This window comes from Mesoplodon densirostris, chromosome 14, assembly GCF_025265405.1.
Source record: "Mesoplodon densirostris isolate mMesDen1 chromosome 14, mMesDen1 primary haplotype, whole genome shotgun sequence".
NCBI lineage: Eukaryota > Metazoa > Chordata > Mammalia > Artiodactyla > Ziphiidae > Mesoplodon > Mesoplodon densirostris.
In genome coordinates, this window is record NC_082674.1 from 80,533,410 (window position 1) to 80,558,880 (window position 25,471).

The following is a 25,471-nucleotide window of genomic DNA, read 5'->3' on the forward strand; positions in this document are numbered from 1 at the left end:
CAGCTGGTGATCAATAGATGCTTCAGAACGGAAGGGAAGTACGTAAAGAAGGCCATGAGCAGGAGAGGGGTGGGGGGTAGAGACCATCATGGTTTCTGGGTAGAAAGGCCACGGGTCTGCTCCCTTGTCAGCAGGACGGGGGTATCTCCCCAAACCGTAAGTAACAGGGTCCTCTTAGGTCAACAAGTCTGATGCAAGTTGGTCCACATTTCCTGCTTCCCTAGGAAATGCCACCAGTGTGACTCAGAGGCTCAGAGGGACACCAGAGTGAGTCTGTCACCTGTGCCTAGAGGCCTGGGGTGACTGACCACCTCCCCCCCCACCCCGCCCCACTCCAAGCCCACTCTGCACCCACTCTGCATGGCCTGTTTCCAGGGCGCTGTTGCTCTGAGGAGCTCCACGAGCAGCCTGTGGCCCCTGCCTCTGGCCCAGATCCAGGACCAGCCCACATAGCTCGGTCCTCGGCCAGAGCCATGTCTGGGAAACACCGGTGCCAGAAGAGGTGCAGACACTGCAGCCCCAGCCCAGGAGCCCGGGAGTAGACAAGAGAGGGTGACACTGGCCGGAGCCATGGGACAGGTGTGTAGTCTGCAAGGGCACAGCCTCCTTCCCTCATCACCTCCCCTCTCCTTGGGCAGCCCTGCCCTTCCTACACAGCCCTCTGCCCTGACAGTCCTTTCCTTGTTCTTCTCTTATTAACCCTCCCCCATCCCCACTGAACCATTATGGCCCGTCTTAGGCCAAGGCCACACAAAGACTCCGGGCACGAGCTGGCCTACAGGGCTGGAGAGGCGCTAAGAGCACAGCCAGTGGAGTGAGGCCACCCTGATGTGAGAACTGTTTCCGTCACTGCCTGGCCCTGTCTCCTCCCCGCCTCAGGGTCCTCATCTGTACAATGGGATTAAAAATTCAGTCCCCACCTTATAAACTCACAGTATGGAGTAAATGAGGCACGAAGCCGAGAACGCTCCTCACATGTTCCTGACCTGGCCTCCCGGTCACTAGTCCAGGCCGAGGCCATGGCGAGGGCCCCACCCCCTTACACGCACACACACACACACACACACACACTGCTCACTTCCTGAAGGGTTCTCAACCTCTCCCTCCCCTCACAACCCTCTCCAACTGACCGGCCAAAGTCCTGGTCACCCACAGAGTCCATCAACACAAGCAAGTGTTTTCTTTACATGTTGGGGCTTTTACTTCAATTTGAAGCAGATGGTTGAGCACAGATGTGAACAGCTTTGGCCTTGTGAGCACAAGGAAGGAACGGGCCTTGACTTTGAACATGCCCACCTCCCCACATACTGGCCCATTCCCCTGGTCCCTTCCTCCCCTCTGCCCCCCTGCACAACCATCACAGCCCGCCGGCCCCCAGGCAGGGCGCCATCTTGTGTGCCCAGTCAGGAGGGCGGGCCCCTGGCAAGGAGTGGCTGGCTGGACCGGCTGGGGGTCACCTTGGGGCAAGTCCCTGAGGTGAGGTATGGGTGGTCAATATTGCCCCCCACCCTCCCATTCACTTCTCATGATGCTTAGGGCCCAAGAAGGAGCCTGGGCCCAGGGAACATGGGAAAATCAGGGTCAGAGGCCTGGGTAGCCAGCGGGAAGGTAAGGGGGGCTGGGATCTCAGGTCTCACTCCCCACAGGCGCCCCCAGCCTCCCTATCACAGCCTCCCTAGCACAGATAAGCCAGAAGGTTTATCTGCGTCCAGCCAGCTCAGGGCCCAGCTGTAGAAAGGGAGTTCCGGGTCAGAGGGTCAAGCGCTTCCAACAGTCACCAAATGTCCATCTTTTCCACGAGCTCCTAGTGGAACTGCTGACTCGTCTTTGGCGTGAGATGGGACCTGGGCAACGGGAGGAGTAAACATCACAGAGCAACAGTGTGGCTTTTCACTAGGGGGTCTTCTCACCCCATTTTGTTCAGTGTCTCTGTCGAATCTTTGGCAATGAATTTCTGCAGCCAGACGGTGGGCCTCAGGCCCGGGCAAGGGGAAGGCTTTGCTCTCCCCGTCCCACCAGGCAGAGAGCAAAGTGCAAAGTCTGTGGAGTGGTTGCGGGGGGCGGGGGGGGGGGGGCGAGAGGGGGGCAGGCAAGCTCCTGTCCTGAGAGGTGGTGGTCTGAGCATCCGGTGGCAACTTAGAGAGGACGACAAGGCTGGACTTGGCGAGCTCACCTTCTCCTCAAGCTGGACTGGAAAGAGGGCCCACAGCAGCGTCCTTGGACAAGCCCATGGCCGGTCACTCCTGAAAGAAACAACCAATGGGAGGACAGGGATACATTAGGAGGTTGGGATTAACATATACACACGACTCTATCTAAAATAGCTAATCAACAAGGACCTACTGTAGAGCACGGGGAACTCTACTCAATACTCTGTCATAACCTATACGGGAAAAGAATCTGAAAAAGAATAGATATCTGTATAGATATATTATATATAGATATAAAACTGAATCACTTTGCTGTACACCTGAAACTAACACAACAATGTAAATCAAACATACTCCAATATAAAAAAATAAACTAGGGCTTCCCTGGTGGCGCAGTGGTGGAGAGTCCGCCTGCCGATGCAGGGGACGCAGGTTCGTGCCCCGGTCCGGGAAGATCCCACATGCCGCGGAGCGGCTGGGCCCGTGAGCCATGGCCGCTGAGCCTGCACGTCCGGAGCCTGTGCTCCACAACGGGAGAGGCCACAACAGTGAGAGGCTCACGTACCGCAAAAAAAAAAAAAAAAAAGGACAGCGTCCTCAGCTGTAGTAGAAATGAAGTCTGACCTGGAAATTCTAACACAGAAAACGGATGAACACGGTTCTAGTCTATTTGGATCGGGAGAGTACAGGGGACACAGAGAGAGGGGAGCCCAGAGTCTACAGTGTTCCTTCCAACGTGGAGCCTGGGATGCTGTGAGAACCCAGGTGTTCTGGGGCAAATTGGAAAACCCCTAGGCTAGACTGTCTTTCAGTTCCTTGCAGTCCTGACCTTCGGAAACTTCACTCTGGCAGCTGAACTTGGTGTTGCTCATGAGAAAACTGACCAGAGGGCGTGATTTGCTACAGGAAGGGACCGGAGATGCGAAAAGGTCCTGGGGCTGCCAGGGCTTTAGCTTTTGGGGAGGTCAGAGCTGGTGGGGAGGCTCTTCAGGGGCTCCCAGTCCACCCAGAACACGCAGGAGAATAACAGCCATCCATTAACTGGGCACAGCACACCCCTAATACCGCAGTTCCAAATCCTTCTCTCCTGTTTCCTGCAACAACCCTGAACAAACAGCTAAGCACTTAGTTTTGAAGCAAAACATCTGTCAGGCACCTCTGACATGCCAGGGAGCTTCTCACGTCCCCAGCTCAGAGGTAAGTGCTACGAGTTGGCAGCGGCACGATTTGAATCCAGATCGGCAGTGTTTATTCTACCACAAAGAGCCTGCTCCTGCTGAAAGGGAGGCTCGGGGAGCCGGGCTGCAGCCCAACCACGAGGCTGGAGGGGCTGCTAACCACAGGCCCTGGTGAGCCTCAGGCCTGGGCGGCACTGGGCAGGCAGCCAAGGTGCGAGGCCGGGGCAAGGCTGGAAGTGGGGTCCAGGGAGGGCGAGGGAGCCCAGCCAGGAGGAGGGAGTGTCCTCCAGCTAACAGAGGCTAAGAAGGGGAAAAGGAAAAGTGAGAGGACGTAGCATCTTGATGTGGTGAATCCAGGCTCACATCCTCCGAGCCCATGGTGCGTGGCTGGCCCCAGCAGGAATCTGCTTTTTGTTACCGAGTCTGAGGAGGAGGATTAAGAAGCGGAAAGGAAACCCGTGGGGATGGCACTGGGTCTGTGGTCCACGGGGTGATTTACAGCCGCGTCATCCCGGCGCTGGCTGCCTGGGCGGGCCCTGCCGAGGACTGGCCCGGAGTTCCTCCCTTGTTCAGTCTGCCTGCGGTCAGGGAAGGCACGGAAGGCTGGGGCAGCTGAAGCCATCCCACTGGCTGCCCTGTAAAGGCGGCCGCCTGGCCGGGCCCAGCCCCAAGCCCTCAGTCGGCTCTCAGACTCCACTGAAGCCATGGCTGCGACCCAAGAGCGAGGGAGACAGGGGTTCCTCTCGCCAAGGCTGACCTGCAGTTCTCAACCCCACCCTTTCCCTAACGTCTACACTGGACCTGCGTTCCCACCACCCACCTTGGTCCAGGAATGCCAGCACATGCATCATCCGTCCAAGGAAGCCTTATGTCAACCGGAGCGTGGCGGGAAGAACACTGGGAGGCCTTAGGTGCCACGACCTTTTTTGCAATTAATCAACTGTGTGACCTTGGGGAACTGACTCTCCCTCTCTGTGCTTTAATTCCTTCACCTGTACGGCAAGTACATGTACATGGATTAGCACTGCCCAAAGGGTGCTCTTCAGAATACTAGCCAGGTGAGGTATATCCCATGAGTTTGGGAAACATCACAGACCTTGGCCCTACTTTGGAAAGTCACTGTGTATATGAACATATTAAAGTCTGTGAAAAGTCCTACGGTAAAGAAATTCGTGTGGCTTTACTTACCCAGTGTTTTCCCAACCCATTAGGCTGTGTGACTTCAACTGCACTGTGAGCAGTAGAAATTCCCTCTGCTCTTCCCGTTATTTAAGGCTGCACAAGGGCATTTCTGAGGGGCCGGGGGAAAGTCTCAGGAAAGTCTGTGAACCTCGGTAGGGGCAATGGGCCCAATCTCTCAGGATCCCAACCCCAGTGAAGGCAGTCAGTGGGTCCAGCCTCAGTCAGATTTCTTCCCCTAGACCAATCTGGTGTGGCTGAGAGACAGGAGACAAACCTACCTATGCCATCCCTTCAGAAGAGGTGGGGTATGTGTGTGTGTGTGTGCACGTGCACGCATGTATGTAGGTGTAGGTGTGGACGTGTATGTGTGTGCACGCACACATGCAAGCATAACTGCAAATACAGGGGAGAGGGCTGGACATACTCCCCACTGTGACAACCACACCACAGACCCCCTTCTCATGTAACTCCCGGCAACATCCTGCTTGGGTCCATGTGAGAAGCACAGCTTGAAAGGGCCTCTTGCGTCCCCTCTGGCTCTGGCCTTTTGTGGGTGGTGTTCCCACTGCGGCCAAGGCTCTGATTATGGCTGGGTAAGGCTCTCACCGTCCTGAGGAGCCCGCTGCAGCATGACCCCTCCACACAAAAGATGCCCTTTAAACCCAGGTCTTGCTGCTCACTAATGTAAACTTTAAAAATGACTAGACAAGACGTCTCCCAGGTCCCTTTCAGCAGGTCTGAGGTGCTGAGTCCGACTGAAGTGATTTGGTCAGGGTGACACAGTGTCTGGGTTGATCACATTCAGAAATCATCTTTTTTTCTTTTTTGGCCACAGCATGGCATTCAGGATCTTAGTTACCCAACCAGGGATCAAACCGCACCCTCGGCAGTGAAAGTGCAGAGTCCTAACCACTGGACCGCCAGGGAATTCCCAGGAATCATCTTTTTTTTTTTTTTTTTTTTTTTTTTTTTTGCGGTACGCGGGCCTCTCACTGCTGTGGCCTCTCCCGTTGCGGAGCACAGGCTCCGGACGCGCAGGCTCAGCAGCCATGGCTCACAGGCCCAGCCACTCCGCGGCATGTGGGATCTTCCCGGACCGGGGCACGAACCCATGTCCCCTGCATCGGCAGGTGGACTCTCAACCACTGCGCCACCAGGGAAGCCCTATTTAACCATTTTTGACTGTTTTCAAATCATACATCTTTCTGTATTTAAGCAATCTGTATACAGCCTTCTATGTGTAGAAAAAGACATCAAATGGGATTGAAATCCTGAGTTTTTTGTTTTTTATGGTTTGTCCTAAAAGGAGCAGTCAGATTGAAATGTTACTTTAAAACTAAAATATAAAAGACAAGCAGTGAGGGCATGAGAGAAGTCTTTTTCAAGACCCACACTATCAGGCATTATTCTACCTTTCACTTTTACGTACACCAATATATGGGCTAGAAAGAGTTTGGTTCTAAATGCTGACCACTAGGGTTCATCTTGGCCCCAAAGTCAGTGGGACTCTGGGGCCCTGGGTAGGCTGGTTGATCTCTCAAAGCCTCAGTTTACTCATCTTTAAAATGAGCACAGGGGAGGGATAAACTGTGAGATCGGGATTGACATATACACCTATTATACATAAAATAGGTAACTAATAAGGACCTACTGTACAGCACAGGGAACTCTACTCAATCCTCTGTAATGACCTATATGAGAAAAGAATCTGAAAAAAAGTGGATATATGTATATGTATAACTGATTCACTTTTCTGTACACCTGAAACTAACACAACATTGCGAATCAATTATACTCCAGTAAAAATTTAAAAAATAAAATTAAAAATATAAAATGAGCACAGTAATAGTATCCACTTTCTAGCTCAGTTGCAAAGAATCAATGGGACAAGAGAGCCACATTCCCAGCAGGGCCTGGTACACAGTGTAAGCATCAGCTCCCATTCCTGCAAAGAGCTGGGTCCTTGGTGTGATTCACTGGTGTTTGAAAACATAAAATGGCATCATAGGCTGAAAAGTCTCAAAAGAAGTAACCAGAAATAGTCATATGGAACCAACTGTCATCTTGGCCAATCTGCTTTAGACGAATTCTTTTTTAAAAATAAGCACAACTATTAAATTACTTAAGTCACATCCATGACGAGTGAATAACCAAAGTGTGGTATATTCATACAATGGAATATTATTCAGCCGTAAAAAGGAATGAAGTTCTGACACATGACAGAACTTGGATGAACCTTGAAAACAGTGAAAGGAGCCAGACACAAAAGCCCACGTATTACATGATTCCATTCACATGAAATGTCCAGAACAGGGAAATCCACAGATTAGTGGTTGCCTAGGGCTGGGAGGGAGAAGGAGACTGCTAAAGCATATGGGGTTTCTTTGGGGGTTGATGAAAATGCTCTAAAATTGGCTGGGGTGATGGCCACATTTTAGTGAAAAAACTAAAAAAATCATTGAATTGTACACTTTAAATGGGTAGACTATAATCTCAATAAAAACGTTAAAGTTTTTGGGGCTTCCCTGGTGGCACAATGGTTAAGAATCCGCCTGCCAACGCAGGGGACAGGGGTTCGAGCCCTAGTCCGGGAAGATCCCACATGTGGCGGAGCAACTAAGCCCGTGCACCACACTACTGACCCTGTGTGCCACAACTACTGAAGCCCACGCACCTAGAGCCCGTGCTCCACAACAAGAGAAGCCACCGCAATGAGAAGCCCGCGCACCGCAACGAAGAGTCGTCCCCACTCGCCACAACTAGAGAAAGCCCGCGCACAGCAACGAAGACCCAATGCAGCCATAAATAAATAAATAAATTTACAATTAAAAAAACTGTTAAAATTTTTGTAAACGCGTAAGTAGTATTTGTTAATTATAGAAAAGTTAGAAAACACAGAAGAGTGAACAGAAGAAAACCATTTAAATCACCTCCATCTCCCTGATGAGAGAAACCATAATAGTGCTGGGTGATTGCTGTTCCACATACTTTTCCTTTTTTTTTTCCTAGTTGATGTACAATGCTGTGTTGGTTTCAACTGTAGAGCAAAGTGATTCCATTATATATATATACATATATATGTACATATATATATTCTTTTTAGATTCTTTTCGATTATAGGTTATTACAAGACATTGAATATAGTTCCCTGTGCTATATACAGTAGGTCCTCACTGTTCATCTCTTTTATATATAGTAGTGCGTATCTGTTAATTCCAAACTCCTAATTTATCCCTTCCCACCCTTTTCCCCTTCAGTAACCATAAGTTTGTTTTCTATGCCTTTGAGTCTGTTTTTGTTGTGTAAATAAATTCGTTTGTATCATTTTTAAGACTCTACCAATAAGTGATATCATATGGTATTTGTCTTTCTCTGTCTGACTTGCTTCACTTAGTATGATCATCTCTAGGTCCATCCATCCACATACTTTTCCTATGCGTAGGCAGACCTATGTTGGATTTCATGGGAGTGAAATCAGCTTGTGCAAACTGCACGGCAAGCTGATGTTTGTGTTTTCTCCAACACTCCAGCCCATACATCTTTGCATCTGGCAGATCTGCTTCCACATCTCCAAGGGCCAGGCTCTGCTGAGGTTATTCTGGGCACAAGCATAGGCCTGGGCTTCTGGCCTCCAAACTTCCCAGGGAACTGGAAGCAGGTATGGACCAGCCCACCCCCAGCGCCTCCCGCCTCGCCTGGCCTGGGCGCCACGGGTGACAGGCAGGAAATTTATGAGCAGTTGGAGCTGGCTGCTCTTTGCTGAGGGCGGGAACATAAGTGTGAATCAACGACCACACTGTGTCCAGGCTGGGAGGGCTCTCAAGGTGCCAGGATCTAAGAGTTGCAAAGTTATAGCCAGAGCCCCTTGTGAGCCAGGAGAATCCGCCTGGGGACCATGAACTGGGGGAAAAATTCATTTAGTCATCAAAGATTTATTGAGTTCCTCCTTTCAGCTCTGTGACAGGCAACAGGGTTGGAGGCCCTGCCCTGCAGCAGCTTACAGTCTAACCCCAGGGCAAAGCAGAAACCACCAAAATGCTATCCTGGTAAATGCTGCCGAGTCACCTCTTCCCCCTGCCCACCCCGTGTCCCTCCAGGCCACTCATCAGAGAAGTGAATACGATTGCCAGGGGCTCCCGGCTACAGGGTGCGGATTGCTTCCTGTGATGCTAGGAGGACGTCCTGCCCTGCCGGCCCAGGTCAGGAGCAATGGTGGCTCCAGCAGTCTAAAGCGCTCGCTGACTGAGGCCAACATTTATGTTCAGACCTCAGGGTCAGTCAAGGACATGCAGAAGAACTTTCCTACTGTAGGAAACAACCACTGAGTAACACTGGGGACCCCTCCTGTGCTAAGATGCTGGAGCTGGAGCTGGGACCCAGGCACCCGGGCCAGCACTAAGAGAGCACCGTCCAGTCCCGGGCGTCCCCTGTGTTCCAGTACAGCCTTGCTCGGAGTTACTTCCGCCCACGGGAACGGAGGCTCCAGGAGGGCAGGGTTCTGCTGGCTGTGTCCCTGCTGTGTCCCCAGTCCAGGACAATGGGGGCTCCAGTCCAGCTGCCTGCCCCGAGACCCACCTCACTGCAGTCTGGGGAAATGTGTTTCCCCTCTGAAGCCTCCAAGCACTTCATACCGACTCCTCCTATAGCCCTCTGTGCTCGAGTTAGGGTTGGTGCAACTGCCGTTACCCACTTGCTCACCCCACACAGCTCCACCACGAGAGGGGGCCAGGTCGTCCTCGGCTCCCTGTCCCCCCAGGCCTGGGGACAGAAGTCGGTGAATTGGCTGAGGGCAGCCTCGTCCGGAGCCCAACACCCTCCTTTGCACGTGCGGTTGTACAGTCCTTGGGAGGTGCTGTCGCTGCTTCCATTTTGCAGATGGGGAAATGGAGGCCCTAGGTCACATGCTAGGATGCAGCAGAGCAAGGCAGACCCCTCAGTCCCGAGAGGATTCGGCTTCTTCACTGGCAATCGGCACTAGAAAGTCCTCAAGCCGTCCCCCCAGCTGCCACCTCTCTTGGTGCTAAGAACATCTCAGCCTTCATCCCCTGGGGCCTAAGGGAAGGTGGGAGGCCCCGTGCTCGCAGAGCCGGGCCAGAGCTCAGCGGGAGAACCCGCGCCTGCAGGGGACGGGCAGGGAGACCCCAGGCGCCGCCGGGCCGACCCTCCTCGGGCTGCAGGCGGACAATCTCTGCTTCTCTCTCCGTGCTCCAGCCGCGTCTCTGTGCCAGCTCCCTCTTGGCCCCCCCTCTGCTTCTCTCTCCACGTCTGTCAGCCTATCTGCCTTTCTAGGTCCCCACCTCACCCCACCCACAGTACAGGGCACGGCAAGGGCCGAGCTGGCCTGGGTGAGGCCTGAGGCCCAGCTGCTGCAGCTTCCCATCTGGTTGCCGTTGTCCAGCCAATTCCACTTCTCTGCACGCTGCCCGTCCAGACCCCAGAAGCTCAAGGAGCTCCTGCCCTCACCCCATAGCCAGCGAAGGCACCCGGGCCGGAGGGCAGCCGACAGCTGGGCAGACAGGTGGCCCAGCCAGGTGAGGAAGGTCCTGCTCCCTGGAAGGGTCCCTCGGGCCCCGACTCATGACCCTCACACACGCGCCCCCCCCCGCCAACACTACACATATACACACACCCCCAACCACAGTGTCGGGGGTCCCCGGGGCCCCCATCGTGCTTCTGCATATCTCTGTGCCTCCCCTCTCCCCAATCCTTTTTTTTTAAATTTAATTTATTTTGGCTGCCTCGGGTCTTAGTTGTGGCACACAGGATCTTCGCTGCAGCATGCGGGAACTTCAGTTGCAGCATGCGAACTCTTAGTTGTGGCCCGTGGGATCTAGTTCCCTGACCGGGGATCGAACCTAGGCCCCCTGCATTGGGAGCGCGGAGCCTTAGCCACTGGACCGCCAGGGAAGTCCCTCCCCTCCCCTCCCCAATCTTTATAGCAAAGCGACAGTAGGAGTGATGGGGCACCAGCCAGACAAGCCAATTCATGCTAAGGTGCTGGCCCACAAGCCTTTGCAAAGCCCACAGCATGTCTTCAGGAGACCCCCAGGAAGAGTCTAGCTGTGGATATTTCAGGATCAGTGGGGGCAATAATGGGGTGGCTGGGAGAGGCCACGAGGCCCCTGGACAGCCCAAATAACCAAATGATTTCTGAAAAAAGTGTGCAAACCCCTCCTCTGGCCCTTCCCATCATCCCTAAGCCCCTCATAGCTAGATTCTGGAGCTACCGTGGGATTCAGGAAAGGGTAGGACATCTCTGGTCAGGGCTCTTTACTCAGCACCACCCTGACCGTCAGTGACACCACAAAAGTACTGGGAAGAGAAACGGATCTTTCACCCCCACACACACTTAAGCGCACGTACATACACTCCCTGACGTACAGCACCCTCACTGACGCAGTGCGGCGTAGTGGTTAGATATGGCGGCTATGCCATCAGACAGCCTCTGGTGAATCCTGACTTCCCCATTCCACCAGCCGTGGGACTCTGATCAGTTACTTAACCTCTCTGTGCTCGGTTTCTCCACCTATAAAATGGCAATAGTAGTCTACTGTCTGAGGTTGAAGAGAAGATTAAAGATCACAAAGGCTGAGAAGCCAAGCACTCAGGGTTAGGCAGCCACGTGTCAGTACACACACGTGTGTATGTATGTGTGTGTGGGGTCTCCCCCCATTTGCACGTCAGCTCATCAAGGCAGGAACTGTGTCTCCTCATCAGGTGGCCGGGGCCCCACTGGGGACACGGCAGAGAGGAGCTAGCTGCCCATGAGATTATGTGGAAGACAGCTAGAAACGCCTCACTTGCTTGGGCTTTCACGCCTCCATTCATTCGGCAAACATGTACTGAGTGTTCAGACTGTGCCTGGCTCCATTCGGAGCATGGGGGGCCCCCCGCAGTGAGCAAACTAGACAAGGACCCCGACCCCCCCAGCGCTGCCCCCGCAGAAGAACAAGCCGCTGAGCAGGAGCGAGTTTCCCTAGAGAAAGGAAGCCGTGTGTTTTCTGTGCCCAAACAGCTTGGACAGGTCCCAGTTCCCAATAATTGATGCACTTCCCTGCATTCTCCGTCAGACGCTACTGGATGTACTTCAGCTTCCTCTTGACAACTCAAGGTCAAGCCCGGGAACGTCAGTCTACAGAAGACTCCCCAGGTCCTTGAGGCTTCTGGGGCCCTTTACCCCGACACTAAATGGCTCCAAGCCTCTTGGCTCTTCTGAGCCCCTGGTGTTGCTTTTTCTGTTCTCTGTTTCTTCCCACGCCAGCAGGCCACTGGCTGTGATTCTGGGGGCTGTCGCTGCACCTGCTTCAAGAGCTGGTCTCCTGGTGGTTTCTGCTCAGCTGCTCTGACCTGAGCCTGCAGGGAGTCAGGCTTGTGAGAACTGTGCGCAGAGCTGAGCACAGTGGGCTCGGAAGAAGGTCCTGCAGGGCTCTCCCGTGAGCTTTCCTGCCTGGCCTTTGTGTCGTTCAGCCTGAGTTCCAAAGGGTGGGGCCTTTGTTTTGTTCTCCAAAGTGACCCAGCACCTAAAACAATGCCTGGCACATAGTAAACACTCAAAACTGTTTATTCTTAAATAAATGTACAGCGTCCTTCAAGCTTAATTCATCTTTTTCTGCTTCTGTTGAATAAATGAAGCACCACTGCGTGTATACGTGGAGGGGGTGGGTGCCCAAGTGGATCCTGACCCCTGGGGGAGAGGGGAAGTTCTGAAACCCTTGAAGACCTCCGGGCACCTCCCCAGTGCCAGACACTCAGTCCACCAGGTGGGAGGCCCTCCATCTGATCCTGGCAGACAGTGCCTACAGATGCCCCAACAAACCTGCACACACACACACACACACACACACAGCAGGACAGACTCGGTGTCTGCTGCCTGGCAACAGAGTCAAGTCCACCCAGTCTAAGTCCCTGGGTGGGGAGGGGACACTCGAGGTCCCTCTGCCAACCTTCCGGATGGACAGCAGCGTCCTCCAGGAGCCCCGGTGACTGCGTAGTGCATCCAGTTGATGTGGCCCTTTCATGGCCATCATTTCCTTGAACCCTCCTCACCCATGGACATTTCTATCCATGTCTCATGAGGAAAGCGAAGCCTGGAGAAGGCAAGTGCCCGAGCTGACAGAGCTCATGAGTGGCTGCGCTGAGACAGACCCGCGTCACTGCTAGACCCCCTCACCTTGGGAGAACAGAGGGCAGTGATGGTCTAGATTCAGGAGCGCTTGTTTCACGGGGCTGGATGAGCCTAGGTCCTGCCCGGCCCCACCCAGCTGTGTGGCACTGAGTGACTTCACCCCCCTGGGTCCCAGCCTCCTCATCTAGCTCCCATGGTTAGTGATGTGGATCTCAGGAGGTCACTGCAAAACTCAGGAGGATAAGAGGCATGAGAAGGCTCTGCAAACTGAAAAGCACTGTGCAGAGGGACCAGGTCACCAGGGGCCTGGCCTAGTCACCTAGGTTCTCTGCACCCCAGTGCTGTCAACTGAAAACAGGGCTACTGGCCCTCACTTTGCGGGGCTGGGGGGAGGAGTAGGTAAACTCGCAGAGGTGGGGTTCTGACTCTGTGGTTGAGGTTATGACATTGGTCAGCCCCGTTGGGAAGAAAACCACTCGGTCAAAAATCAGGGTCCACTGTCCAGGGATGAGCCACGTGGCCGTTTACCCTGCTGTCCTCCCGGATGAGAGGCCCCAATGTCCTCCTCAGTTTCAGGGAGAGCATCCCTTCTTCCAGGGCAGGTAGGGGAGGTCCGGACAGGACTGACTGAACTGGTGAGGAGAAACGCTCTTCCCGGCATGGCCCTGCCCTGCCTTGGATGTAGCGTGTGGATGAAGTGCCCGGTGCTGTGGCAGCCACTGTGCAGTCATGAGGTAAAGACCAAGAAAGAAGCCCGAAGCTTTAGCATCACCAGAGCCTTGGAGCCAGGGAACAGTCTCCTCACTTCACCTTTCCTAACTGGAAGAAACAGGAGCCCTGTTAGTTTAAGCTGCTGCTAGAGGGGTTTCTGTGATCTGGAATGCAAAGCTTTCTGCACTGATTCAAGGCAACAAAAGCCCAAACTCCCAAACTCCCCAAACAGGAGCCTGGGGGAGCCCAGGGGCACTTCCCTGTCTGTGTCCTAAAGCCCCTAGTTCACTCTTCCCTAGAGTCTTTGCCTTCAGCTCAGGAATATTCAGCCCCAGCGTGCGTGGATTTTCGTGGAAGGAATGCTGTGCATTGTTTGGCAGCCTCCTCTGTGCCAGGAGCTGGGACACAAAGATGAAAGGGCTGACAGTCTAGCTAGAGAGGTGTACTGAACACACACTGTGTGACATAATGTAATGTAGTATAGAGTTTTAATATCACATAATTTATCAGGTAACATATCACCTAAACATATAATATAATGACATAAAATGAGCTCTAAAGTCTCACATAATAGAGTATCACATACTATATCATGACTTCATACTGTATCATAGGATGCTCTCCTGAATTAGACTCCACACACCCCTGTGGTAAGGGCAGGGAGGTGGCCATGCTATGGGGCCCTGAGGTGGAGGCTGGGGTAGGGGTCAGGGAGGGCTTCCAGGAGGAGCTAAGCCTTCCAGAATGAGCAGGACTTAGCCAGACAGACAGGGTACAAGGGCGTTCCAGGCAGAAGGGACGGCATGAGCACAGAGGCCAAAAATAGCCCCTCTGGGCGAGGAGTTCCGCGTTGATGGAGTGTAAACTGGGACACTGGGAGTGACCGGCTGGAGCCAGGTCACTTGCGGGGAGGGGCAGGTGCCCTGTCAGGGAGTCTGGCCTCTACCCTTGGCCTGTGGAGAGCCCCTGAGGGGTCCTGAGCAGGGGGAGTGAGGCAGTCAGACCTGGCTTTCAGCAGAGCTGCTGCGAGGGGCTCAGGTGGGTATGAACTGAGCCAGGGAGCAGCTGCGCGGCAGGGCCAGGCCCCAGGTGGCCGTGAAGTCTGGGCAGAGAACTAAGCACCGTGAAGGCAGCAAAGGCTCCCTGCTTCACCCTCTAGAAACATTTATACTAGGAGGTCAAGAAGGCAGGGATTTACACCTTCCCCTAGAACCAGCCTCCGGCCTGCAGGGGCAGGTAGAAAAAGACGACCAGGGCCTGCTGGCGCCCCCTGTGCCAGGCGATCCACTGTGCCAGGGGCAGGGCCTCAAGGCTGGGCAGTGGGCAGGACAGGCCTGGTCACTCCAGTGGGAGGGCAGCCCTGCCCTCCATTCTCCTCCCACTGCTCCTCTGGAAGCCCCAGGGCTGGAAAGCAAGTTCTGGTCACTGGTCGGACCGCACATCATCACCAGGGGCCTGGGGCCAGCGGCCACTCCTCCTTCCCCAGGCCCTCCTCACCTCTGGCTCCACGGGGACCAACTTCTCAGGCAGGAGACACGGGAGGGAGGACAGGGTTCACAAAACAGTGTCACATCCTTTGAGCCACTGACCCCTGGAGAGGTGGGCAGTCAGGCTGGCGTCTCCCGGATACGACACTTGAGCAAGGCCACCCAGTTACGCAGCCCCCGGGCAGAGACGAGAGCAGCTTCAGAGTCCAGACTGGGTAGCTGCCCACCAAGGCCTTAGCAGGGAGGGGGGATCTCGGCCCGTGCCCAGCCCTGCAGACGGGGAGATCAATGGCCCTGAAGTTGGGATAAAACTTATATATATTTTGTCCTGCCAGAGCGGCTACCTCTCCAACCGAAAGTGGGAAGAGAGGAGAAAGGAGTGAAGTACGGCCCCTGAGTGAAGCGCAGATGAAACGCCCTCCAAAGCCCGAGCCTCCGCCTGTGAGGACCGGCCACCCGTAGCGATGTGGACGACAGGCTTTTTCCACTGCTGGGGTGAGGGGGAGCCGAGCTTCTGGGTCTCACGGGACAGCGTTGGGGCAGGCAGTGAAAAAGCGGTGCCGGAACTGAGAAAGGAAAGGGGAAGCCCCCAGTCCCCTGCTCCTGCCCCGTGACTCCCCCATGAGGTCGCGCCCATCTGACACCTGGGAGGTGTCCCTCTCCCCACCTCCACCTGGCAGCCCTGGGCCTGACTCTCAGCTCCCCCTCAGGGGTCCAGGAGGGGGTGAGGAAGGTGGCCAGGCCTTGCCCTCCCCTCCCCACCGCCGCCAACGCTGGCCTCCCAGCTGCCAGCCCTGCCCCAGCACAGCCCAAGGGCCCCACTCAGGCCACCCGGTGACTGCTCCCAGGAGGTGCCCAGATTCCAGGCAGACATCTCCCAGAAGTTTCTGGCGGTGGCGGCGGTTCTTAAAAAAGGCTTCCTGTCATACTGCAATCAGCTGAGGCGCCAGGCGCTGAGCGTTTCATTCATGCCACTGCTGTTCCAGAGGGTCTCCGCGTTGCCTTCTGATGAGTTGACGGCAGTCTCTGCACCCTCTCTGCCCCCGACCCTTCCTCGGGTTGACGACTTTCTGCTGCCCTGCCCACACCGTGCCCTCCCGGGCACCTTCTTTCTGCCCCGTCTCCTCCAGCCCGGGTTTTATGAAAAGAGTCACTTCTAACCATCTCCCATTTGAAGAGCTTTGAGAAGGAAAAACAGTTTGACAGCGTCCAGGATACCTAATTAGGTGGCCTTCAGGCACCTTAGAGGAGGAAGAAAAGTCACAACTGGTGCAAGAAAGGGAAGAAACACCATTAAAAGAAAACAAGGGGAAACCAAATAAAGAGCAGAGATAAAGAGTCGGGAGAAAACAGCGGCGCCGGAGAAACACGGATTCCAGCCGCCAACTTTTACGGCGTCCAGCCCTGTTATTCATAAGCGGGTTTCCTCTCTCACAAAGGACCTTTTGCACGGTTTTCCCTGCTGCCTTCAAACCAGCTGCTTGTGCTGTTGTATCCTGAGAGATGATGAGGCTCTGAAAGGGTTTTTTGGGAACAGATGGCCAGGGGAGAGCTGGGGAATGTGCCAGCAGAGCGCTGGGCGGGCTGCCAGGGCCTGCGGTGACTGAGTGCTTGGGCTTCCAGCTCGCGTGCTTTCCCTGCCCTCTGCCCTCCGTGGCGCCAGCAGGCCTTCCCAGCGAGCGCTCGGAACATCTGGAGTCTGGGGCTGCCAGGAGGGGGGGCCGCGGCGGCCGGGCGGGGGACCCTCTGTTCCAGCGGAGCTCCCAGGGCCTCGCCACCAGGCCCGCCTTGTGGAACAGCTAATCAAAACCACAGCGCCCGAATGGGAACCAGGCGCGCTCCCAGCTGCAGCCAGAGGCCGCCAGGGCGACTTAACCCCGTGTCAGGCCTCGCTGGCGGCGGCACTGGGGGCGGGGGGCTGCTGACACCCCCCCACCACCGGCCCGGCCCACCCCTTGCCACCCCCAGCGGTCTGTGGGCTCCCCGCGGCTCAATGGAGCCTGCAAGCGCCGCAGCCCGGCTGCTTACATAAGAGCTGCTGCTCCTGACAAGGCCCTGCACCCGCATTTGCTGGGGGTCCCCGGGCGCAGGCCACCCTGCTGGGCGGTATGTGAGCTTCAGGGCCCGGGCGCAGCTGAAGAGCTCGGAGTTTGGAAGCGAAGAGACACGTGCTCAAAGCAGCTCCACCACTGACTGCCTCGCTGCATGGCCTTGGGCAAGCTACCGCCCTCCTCTTGGCCTCAGTTTCCCCTCCGTGCAATGGGGAAGTGGCACTAACTTGTGGGGTTAGCGTAAAGGGTAGAGATAAAGTATGGGAGGTGCTCGGCACGCAGTGGGCACTCCCCACTCGGTCAGCGCGATTGTTGGTGAGAGTCTGTTTATTAGCATTATTACCATGTACAGCCACACGTTATGCATGTTCTTTGGTATGAATCCGTGAACTGTGAAAGCCCAGGGATTTCTGGGCTGGCTAGGTGCTTGCCCCCCTTTAAGGATGCAGGGCCAGGGGGTTTGCCCCGAATGCTAGACAAGCAGGAGTCCCCCATTCAGAATTATTTGCCCTCATCTGCCTTTTGTCTGGTCATTCATCCACTCCAGGCACTGCCCTTTCCTGAGATGATCCTTCCTGGGATTCCATATGAAGTTGTTACCTTGCGGCTGTAAATTCATGAGATTTCCCTTCTGGCACTGAGAAAAGGCCAGCCCTTTCCCCTACTGGATCTCCTTTAATCCTTCCAGCAAGGTGGCGAGGAAGGTTTATAAGCTCACACTTTACACACGAGAGAACAGGGGATCAGAGAAGTTAGGTAACACACCCGAGGTCACATGAGTAGGAAGTACCAGTGCCATGATTCGAACCCAGGTCTCCAGCGCCAAAGCCTACCCTTCCCCTACTTCATGGTCTCGCCAAGGGTCTCCCTGTTGTATGTGCCTTAAAGTTAAACGACAGCACCAGAGAGAACTGAAAGGAACTGTATGTAGGGTTCTCTCAACTCAACACCCACCTATAGCATCTTGGACCACCGAGCCTCTGAAGGGGTTTCCAGCGGGACACCCTGGCTTGAAGAGGTGCCCTGGAGGTTAGGGCATCAGAGGGGACTTTTCACGTCTCTGACTTTCTGAGCATGAGAGGTTGGTTCTTTCTCACTGTCCGAGACCCCAAGTTTTCATTCATACACAGCGTGGTGGGGAGAAGGGTGGGGTCTGTGAGTGCGTGTCAGCGGGGGAGAGGAGGAGGAGGTGAAGACAGTGTGAAAGGAGAGGGGAAGGCAGCGCCCCAGTCTCTCCCCCACCTCGGGACCACCCGGGGAACAGCAGAGGGCCAAGTTCTGCGTTCCAAGGAAGCCAGCTCCAAGCTAACCTGGGGGGCTCCCCAGCCCACGACCCCTCCATCCCAGTCCCTGCCAGCCGTGTGGACTAACGGTGTCAACTGAGAGAGGAGAAACGGCAGCTGAGAGAACACTCCGTGTTAGAACAAACAGCTGGCGACAAACGTCTATGTAATCGGAATGCCAGAAAAAATAAATTGCATCCATTTTTACGACGAGAAGGGAATTTGATGGTGGTTTCCCACCCACCCCCCTGCTTTCCCAGCATAGACGGACTCCATGGGCTTTGAAAGCACATGGCATTTAACTCAGTAACATGGCTTGGAGGATGTGGAAACAGGACCTCCTCTCACCACCCCATTTCCATGCGGGGGGCAGGACAGGGAAGTGGTAGGAGGCCCGGGCACCTCTCCTACTGGCCAGTTCGTCGGGCCTCTGAGTCTCAGATTCACTGTTCCTGGGACGACATCAGGATCCACCTTGAAGGGGTGGTGGGAGGAGTCAATGGGGTGATATGTCAGAAGTACTAAGCACCAGCACCCAGGCTCTAAGAACGTCAGGTAGTATCAGTATTCTCCGGGTGCACTGCACTGGGGTCCCAACAGTCTCTGTGAGCACCTTTCAGATCTGTGTGAAATGCCCGTGATGGGCAGAGGGGATGGGAGAGTAAACGCCTGTTGTCATTTAGACAGAAAAAGGAGCTGAGGTGACCTCCGTTCGGAAAGTCTGACCAGAAGGGGCCTTAGAAATCACTTCCGGGGTCCACTCACCTTACAGAAGTGGAGACCAAAGCCCCAATGGGGGTGACTGTGTACGTGGCAGGTGGGGACAGAGACAGGACGGTGTCCCTCAATGGGGACTCTGGGGATGCAGGAGACCCTGCCCACGAGGGGCTGGATCCAGCCAGAGCAGGTGCTGGAGACCCTGCCTCACATACTCTGGGGCTCCGGAACAGACCACAGAAAGAGCAGGTGCCACCAGGTCCTGTCCGAGGCCTGGTTTCAGCCACCCAGACAGAACCCTCTCGGCTCCCACTGACCCCGCAACCCAAAACCAATGCGCTACCTCAGCTGGCCCCCAGCACCAAAATACAGAAGTCTGCACCCAAGATGCTCTTCCCAACAGGAGTCCGGCTACCCTCGAACCTGCCATCGCCACGAAAAGCCTCCCCTACCCAGAAAGCAGCAGGAAGAGAGAAGACGCGGTCGACCTATGCCAGCCGCGGTGCCTCCTCTGGCACTGGACCACCCACAGGGTGAGAAGCAGCCTCTGGCCTTGCAGAGCCAGCCTTCCCTGCCCAGTTGGCACACGCGGCTACAGTCACAGCCCCGGGGTCACCAATCGGTGCCCAGGTGTCTGGTAGGGCCCTTAGCTCAGGGCACCATAATGCACTTATCTCTCCCCCCCCACCCCACCCCGCCAACCGGGGGCCTGTGAGAAACCTGGGGGCAGGAACTAACTGGCCATTTATCGCCAGGGCTTAAGCTATGCCATCAGCGGTAGTAGCTGCTGCCGCTGTTATTATTATTATTATTATTTTTTTTTTTTTTGCGGTATGCGGGCCTCTCACTGTTGTGGCCTCCCCCGTTGCGGAGCACAGGCTCCGGACGCGCAGGCTCCGGACGCGCAGGCTCAGCGGCCATGGCTCACGGGCCCAGCCGCTCCGCGGCATATGGGATCCTCCCAGACCGGGGCACGAACCCGTATCCCCTGCATCGGCAGGCGGACTCTCAACCACTTGCGCCACCAGGGAGGCCCCGATTATTATTAATTATTCTTCACTGGAAGGCAGTGCCCTAGACTGTGGGTAACTGGTCCTCTCCTATCGCACAGGCCCGGCAATGCCCCCCCTGCCCAGGTGTGGAACGGCTCTGCTGCTCTTCCTTCTCTCAGCCTCAGAAGCTCCCAGGAGTTGCTGCTTTAAAAACAGGAGCTGCGGAAACATGGCCCAGAGCCAGGTGCTTAATGTGCATTATCTCGGGCTGCAGCCGGAGCTCGAGCTGAGATCTGCGGAGCCCTTCCACTCCTCCCACCTGTCTCTCTGCTTGGCAGCCTCCGACGGGCCTCTCTGCACGACCAGGGCTTCCAAACGGACCCTGGATCCTCAAAATCACTTCCTGTGAGGCCCAGATATAGAGGACTCACCCCTCAAGGGATATGGGTCCCCACCCCCAGCAAGGAAGGGCTGAGATGGGCAAAAGGATGTGCCTGGGGCCTAGAGGGTAAGTAAGGATCACTTTAAATCCCATTCTTAACACAGGTCTGGAGGGACAAGGCAGCTCATCAGTGGACACTGAGTACAATCTGTCAAGGTGGCGTTCTGGAAGAGGGTCGCCCAGCCTCTGGGGCACGTGAACTGTGAGAGAGCCACGCTCTGTGGGATGGCTCAGATCGCCATCAGTGGCGTTGGTCATGATCACTTATGGAGGACTTCCTTTCAGCTGGTCACTGACATCAGCATATTTTCTAGTTTCTTCCTTTCTTTATCCTTCATTAGAAATGTAAGCCTGGCTCACTCCCATCCCCAAACCCTCAGGCTGCCCTGAATGGCTGCAGGGGAGGGGCAACAGGGCCTTGATTTGAGCCTCACACCCACCTGCCCTGTCTACAGGGACTAGGGAGGGTCAGGCCCGCACCATCGCAAATACCCATCACAGTGCCCACGTGCTGAGGATGGGATTCCCCAACACGGAGCTCACTGCCGGTGCTCGATAAACACTGAATGAATGAATGCATGAACAAATGAAGGAATGCGTCTCCAGGGACACCAGCTCCCTTGGTTCTGGTTAACAAAATGATGGCCTATCCCAGGCCCTCAGGGCCACTGGGCGGGTCACTGAAGGCCATCCCCGAGGGCACACTGAAACTCACCTACCTGCATGGTGACAGATGCAGGAAGGCACACACACCAGGAGTGGGGTGCTGCTGTGACCTGCCCATCTACCAGGGCAGTTACAGGGCCCAAAAGGCCTCCGATGTCCCAGCAGCCCCAAGACCCTGTCCCATCCCTCCCTCTAAGTCCTCTGGGCAATGGTGGTTGTCCAGGCATGGTCCTCGGGAGATGGCAGCCTCAGGACGGCCCACTCGGCAGGAGGGGCTGCAGGATGCAAGGGGCCCCTCGCCCTTCGGAGGCGAGGCAGGACCTCGGCTTGTGGAGTCAGACTAGAAAGGGTCTTGGGAATCTCTGATGCGTCCACCATCCCCGTTCAGTGAGGGGAAAACCGAGGCAAGAAGAGGTCAAGAAATGGGTCCAGGGGCTCCCCTGGTGGCGCAGTCGTTGGGAGTCCGCCTGCCAATGCAGGGGCCACGGGTTCGTGCCCCGGTCTGGGAAGATCCCACATGCCGCAGAGCGGCTGGGCCTGTGCGTCCGGAGCCTGTGCTCCACAACGGGAGAGGCTGCAACCGTGAGAGGCCCGCGTACCGCAAAAAAAAAAGAAGGAAAAAAAAGAAATGGGTCCAAAATGATACAGCTAGTAGGTGGTGAGCCAGGCCTTGAACTCAGGGCTCTTTGATGCTCTTACCCACAATCTAACACCTCAGTCTCCCAATCTGGACAATGGGGAGGCTGGACCAGAGAGTCTCTAAGGTGTCTTAGATTTGATGTGATCTCAGGGGAAGCCAAACGCTCGTCTCTGCTGGGCATCGTCACCCCACCACCCCCCTTCTTCCGTCACCTCCCAAGCATCTAGTTTCCTCCCCAGCCCAGGGCACTTGCTCCAATCAAAGAACAGGGAAGGAGGGGGGCCCAGCACTCTGGCCTTTGGTGGCTGACGGGAGGACTTGGGGAGGGGGGGATGGGGGCAGAGATGGGGGAAATGGCGCCTGCCCACCCTGCCCATCCACACCTCCGGCCGACCACCACCGAATGCCAGGGGAAGTTCACCGGGAGTTTACAGCCTCCTTTGTCACAGAGCGCTGCATGGAGCCATCAATCAGGCCCTTAATTTACCCGCGTCACTCTCCAGAGGAAAGCCGCCCTGCGAGCAGCCAGTGGCGCTTCCTCTCTTACCCACTTGATGAAGATTTCATCTAATTGGTCCACATTAAATCACTCCCAGGGTCTCAACGTGCCATCACCGCAGCAGCGGCAGTGGCTGGCGGTGGGGACAGGCCGGGGGCCCTCCCTGCTGTGGGCAGGAGAGTCCACAGAGAGCCTCCCTGGCTGGAAGCCTCTTGAAGGGGCCCCTGGGAAACCTGGAGAACCCAGAGAGGGGCCTCCTTGAAAAGCGGGGCCGGGGGAGGAATGTCAGGGATGCGGGGAGGGGCCGGCCAGGAAGGAAGGAGGAGGTGATAGGAAGGAATGAAAGGAGGAAGCCAGAGTCACTGAGCTCCCCCCCAACCCCACTCCCCACCCCTGGATGCCCAGGGGAGTCAGGCATCTCTAACCACCTCTACCCTCTTCATGGATGCACACTGGGTCCCACCCTCTGTCTCTCTCCCTCTAGCCTCGTGGGCACAGAGATCCAGAGGGTTGCCATAAGCCGTGCTCTGCACAGCCTGGCAATGACCCCCAACTGGAAATGCTGGAAGCCTAGGCCATCTGGGAAGCATAGCTGTGCCCGACACCTTTCCTCCTGCCCATACTTCTCCACACACATCAGGCTTTATACAGGCTGCTCCCTTTGCCTCAGATGTTGTTCCTGCTTCATCTGCCCGGTGACCTCCTGGGTGTCCAGCTCAAACACCTGTTACACAAAGATGACCTTTCAAACTCCCTTGGGCAGGAGAGGTCCCTTCTCTGCCTGGCCTTCCCCTACCCCAGCACAGGCCTCCGGGGCCACTTTTACTACCCTCTTCTGCCCTCAGCCACAGGCAAGAGGGTCTCTGAGCATCCTGTGAGCTGCAGGGGTGCTGCGACCATATGTTTATCATTTTTATACCCCTGACCGGCAAGCGTGGCACAAGGCTGGGGCTCAGTAAGTCTCTTCAGAATGAATGAATGAATGAATGAGTATCACGTGCCTTAATGCGTGGCCTCAGGTAACCCACAGGCCAAGTCACGTTACCAAAACACACCGAAGGGCTCTCTTGGGCTGTTACCAGTTCAGGAGATCTCACCCTGATATGACATCAATCAGGGGTCGCATGGGGGATTCATCCTAAGAGCATGTAAGGCCAGAAAGAGCTTCAGAGATGAGCTGTCCTCCTCACTGAAGTGATGGACAAACGCAGGCCCAGGGTGACTGTCCCAGGTACCCAGCAGCCCCATTACCAGGAGTCGAGTCACACACAACCCCAGGGGCCTGAGGAGCCCTGAAGCTGGCACGAACCCCAGCAAAGCTCCTCAAGGCCGAGCTCACCGGTCCCTCTGGAAGCCTGGGGGAGTGAGGGGCTCCCCAAGTTCCTGTCCCCACCTCTCTGTCTTCCCAGGAGGCTGCTGCCTGCGTGGCTGGCACGTACCTTGCGTTTCTTGGCACGGCCCTCGGCCTGCAGGGTGCGGGTGCAGCGCTGCACACACTCGGAGAAGCTCAGGTTGCTATGGTCGGCGCTGTAGTCGAGGTCGGCCAGCCGCGCCAGGGACAGGATGTAGTTACAGGCGATCCTCAGGATGGCCAGCTTGGACAGCTTCTGCCCATATGAGTAACATGGCACCTGGAGGGTGAGAAGGCGTCAGGAGGGGCTGCCAGGGTCTCTGCTGAGAACGGCCCGGGGGCACCTCCGCCAGGCAGGTGTAGGGCCCCTCACACTGACATCTGCACCGCCAGACAGGGGACTGCGGGGCGGCAGAGGTGGCCCATCTAATCCCACAACCCGGATTTTATTCCCTGTTCTAAGCACCCGCTGTCTCCACACTCACAACCTTGGGAGGCATCCACATTCCCGTGTCACAGGGGAAGAAACCGAGACTTAGCTCTTGCCCGAACGTCGGTGAGCACGAAGTACAGTAAGTTCCCCCAGGACAGAGCTCCACCCACCTCCCTCCCTGAGAAGGAATGTCTCAGAGAGAACCGAGGTTTTTTAGCTCTGAGGGTCTATTTATGCATTCAGTGGCACTTGTCTTGCTGGGCACTTGGGGTCCAACAACAAATAATAACTCGGGCCTGCCATCAGAGAAGTTACACTCAAGACAGATGTTATAACGTCAGAGCAGAGTTAGGTGCCCGGGACTGTGGCAACAGACCAGAAGCAAAGTGGCAGTGCTCAGCTGGGGGGCCCACACATGACTGGCTTTCTTTTGCTTTTCTCTTCCTCTTTCTGCCCTCTGGACCTGGGGCGCTGCTGGGCATTGCAACAGGACAGCCCCAACCACACTTGACAGCCTTGACATTCATCACCAACTAGACACTCACTGATGACACAGGAGTTTGTATGGGTGAAGCGATGGCATCTCTAACATTGTCCACCAATGCTCCTGCTGCTTGAGCAAAAAGCTACGAAGACTGCAGCAGAGTTCTGTGTCGTAACACGGAGACATCGCCACAAAGTCCACCCGACAGGTGCTAACCAACAGAGCTGCTCTGATGCGTCACTCACCTAAATGGCCCAGACGTGCACTGCAACCAAGGCTGCGGTATCCTCCTCTCTAAGGCTCTCCAGGATCTACATGCAGCATCCATCCCCACCACGGCTACCTGGTACTAACCCTCAGCCCACAGAGAGTGGGGCGCCTTGCAGGGACCACTCAACAAGTATGCCGGGCACTGTTCTGGACCAGTGGTTCCCAACCAGGGACAATGTTGTCCCTAAGGGGCAGCTGGCCATGTCTGCAGACATTCTTGACGGTCACCACTGGGGAGCAGGCGGGGAGGGGCTACTGGCCAGTAGTGGGCAGAGGCCAGGGATGCTGCTAAACATCCTACAATGCTCAGGATCCTACGATGCCTCCACCACAAAGAATGACCCAGCCCAAAACGTCAGCAGCGCTGTGGTCGAGAAAGCATAATCAAGAGAGCCGCTTCAGGGGCTTCCCTGGTGGCGCAGTGGTTGAGAGTCCGCCTGCCGATGCAGGGGACACGGGTTCGTGCCCCGGTCCGGGAAGATCCCACATGCCGTGGAGCGGCTGGGCCCGTGAGCCATGGCCGCTGAGCCTGCGTGTCTGGAGCCCGTGCTCTGCAACGGGAGAGGCCACAACAGTGAGAGGCCCGTGTATCGTGTATCGCAAAAAAAAAAAACAAACAAACCAAAAAACAGAGCCGCTTCAGATGAGGACCCTAAACGCGTCGACATCTTGATCTCACGTTAAAGCTCACTTCGTCCAGGAGCTTCCCCTGACCTCCCACCCAGCCCTACCCCGGGGACTAGGGCTGCGTCCCCTTGATGGTGCTCTAATAGCCCGCCATCTGTCCTTAACTCTTGATTACCGTGACTC

At 55.8% G+C, this 25,471-nt stretch overlaps 1 protein-coding gene across 3 annotated transcripts in view; it reads right to left on the bottom strand.

Annotated features, from left to right (window-relative positions):
- Positions 1–1,177: 1,177 nt before the first annotated feature.
- ATOH8 (atonal bHLH transcription factor 8) overlaps positions 1,178–25,471 on the bottom strand; it is a 32,888-nt gene continuing 8,594 nt past the window's right edge. The window contains exons 2-4 of one of the 3 annotated variants that reach the window (XM_060117511.1): positions 23,563–23,754; positions 22,759–22,847; positions 1,178–2,243 (exon numbers count right to left, since the gene is read on the bottom strand). In XM_060117511.1, the coding sequence (XP_059973494.1) occupies positions 22,767–22,847; positions 23,563–23,754 (273 nt within the window). In that variant the 3' untranslated portion in view covers positions 1,178–2,243; positions 22,759–22,766. Of the gene's footprint in view, positions 2,244–22,758; positions 22,848–23,562; positions 23,755–25,471 lie in introns of those variants that run through there. The other 2 variants (XM_060117512.1, XM_060117513.1) reach the window with 2 other exon arrangements.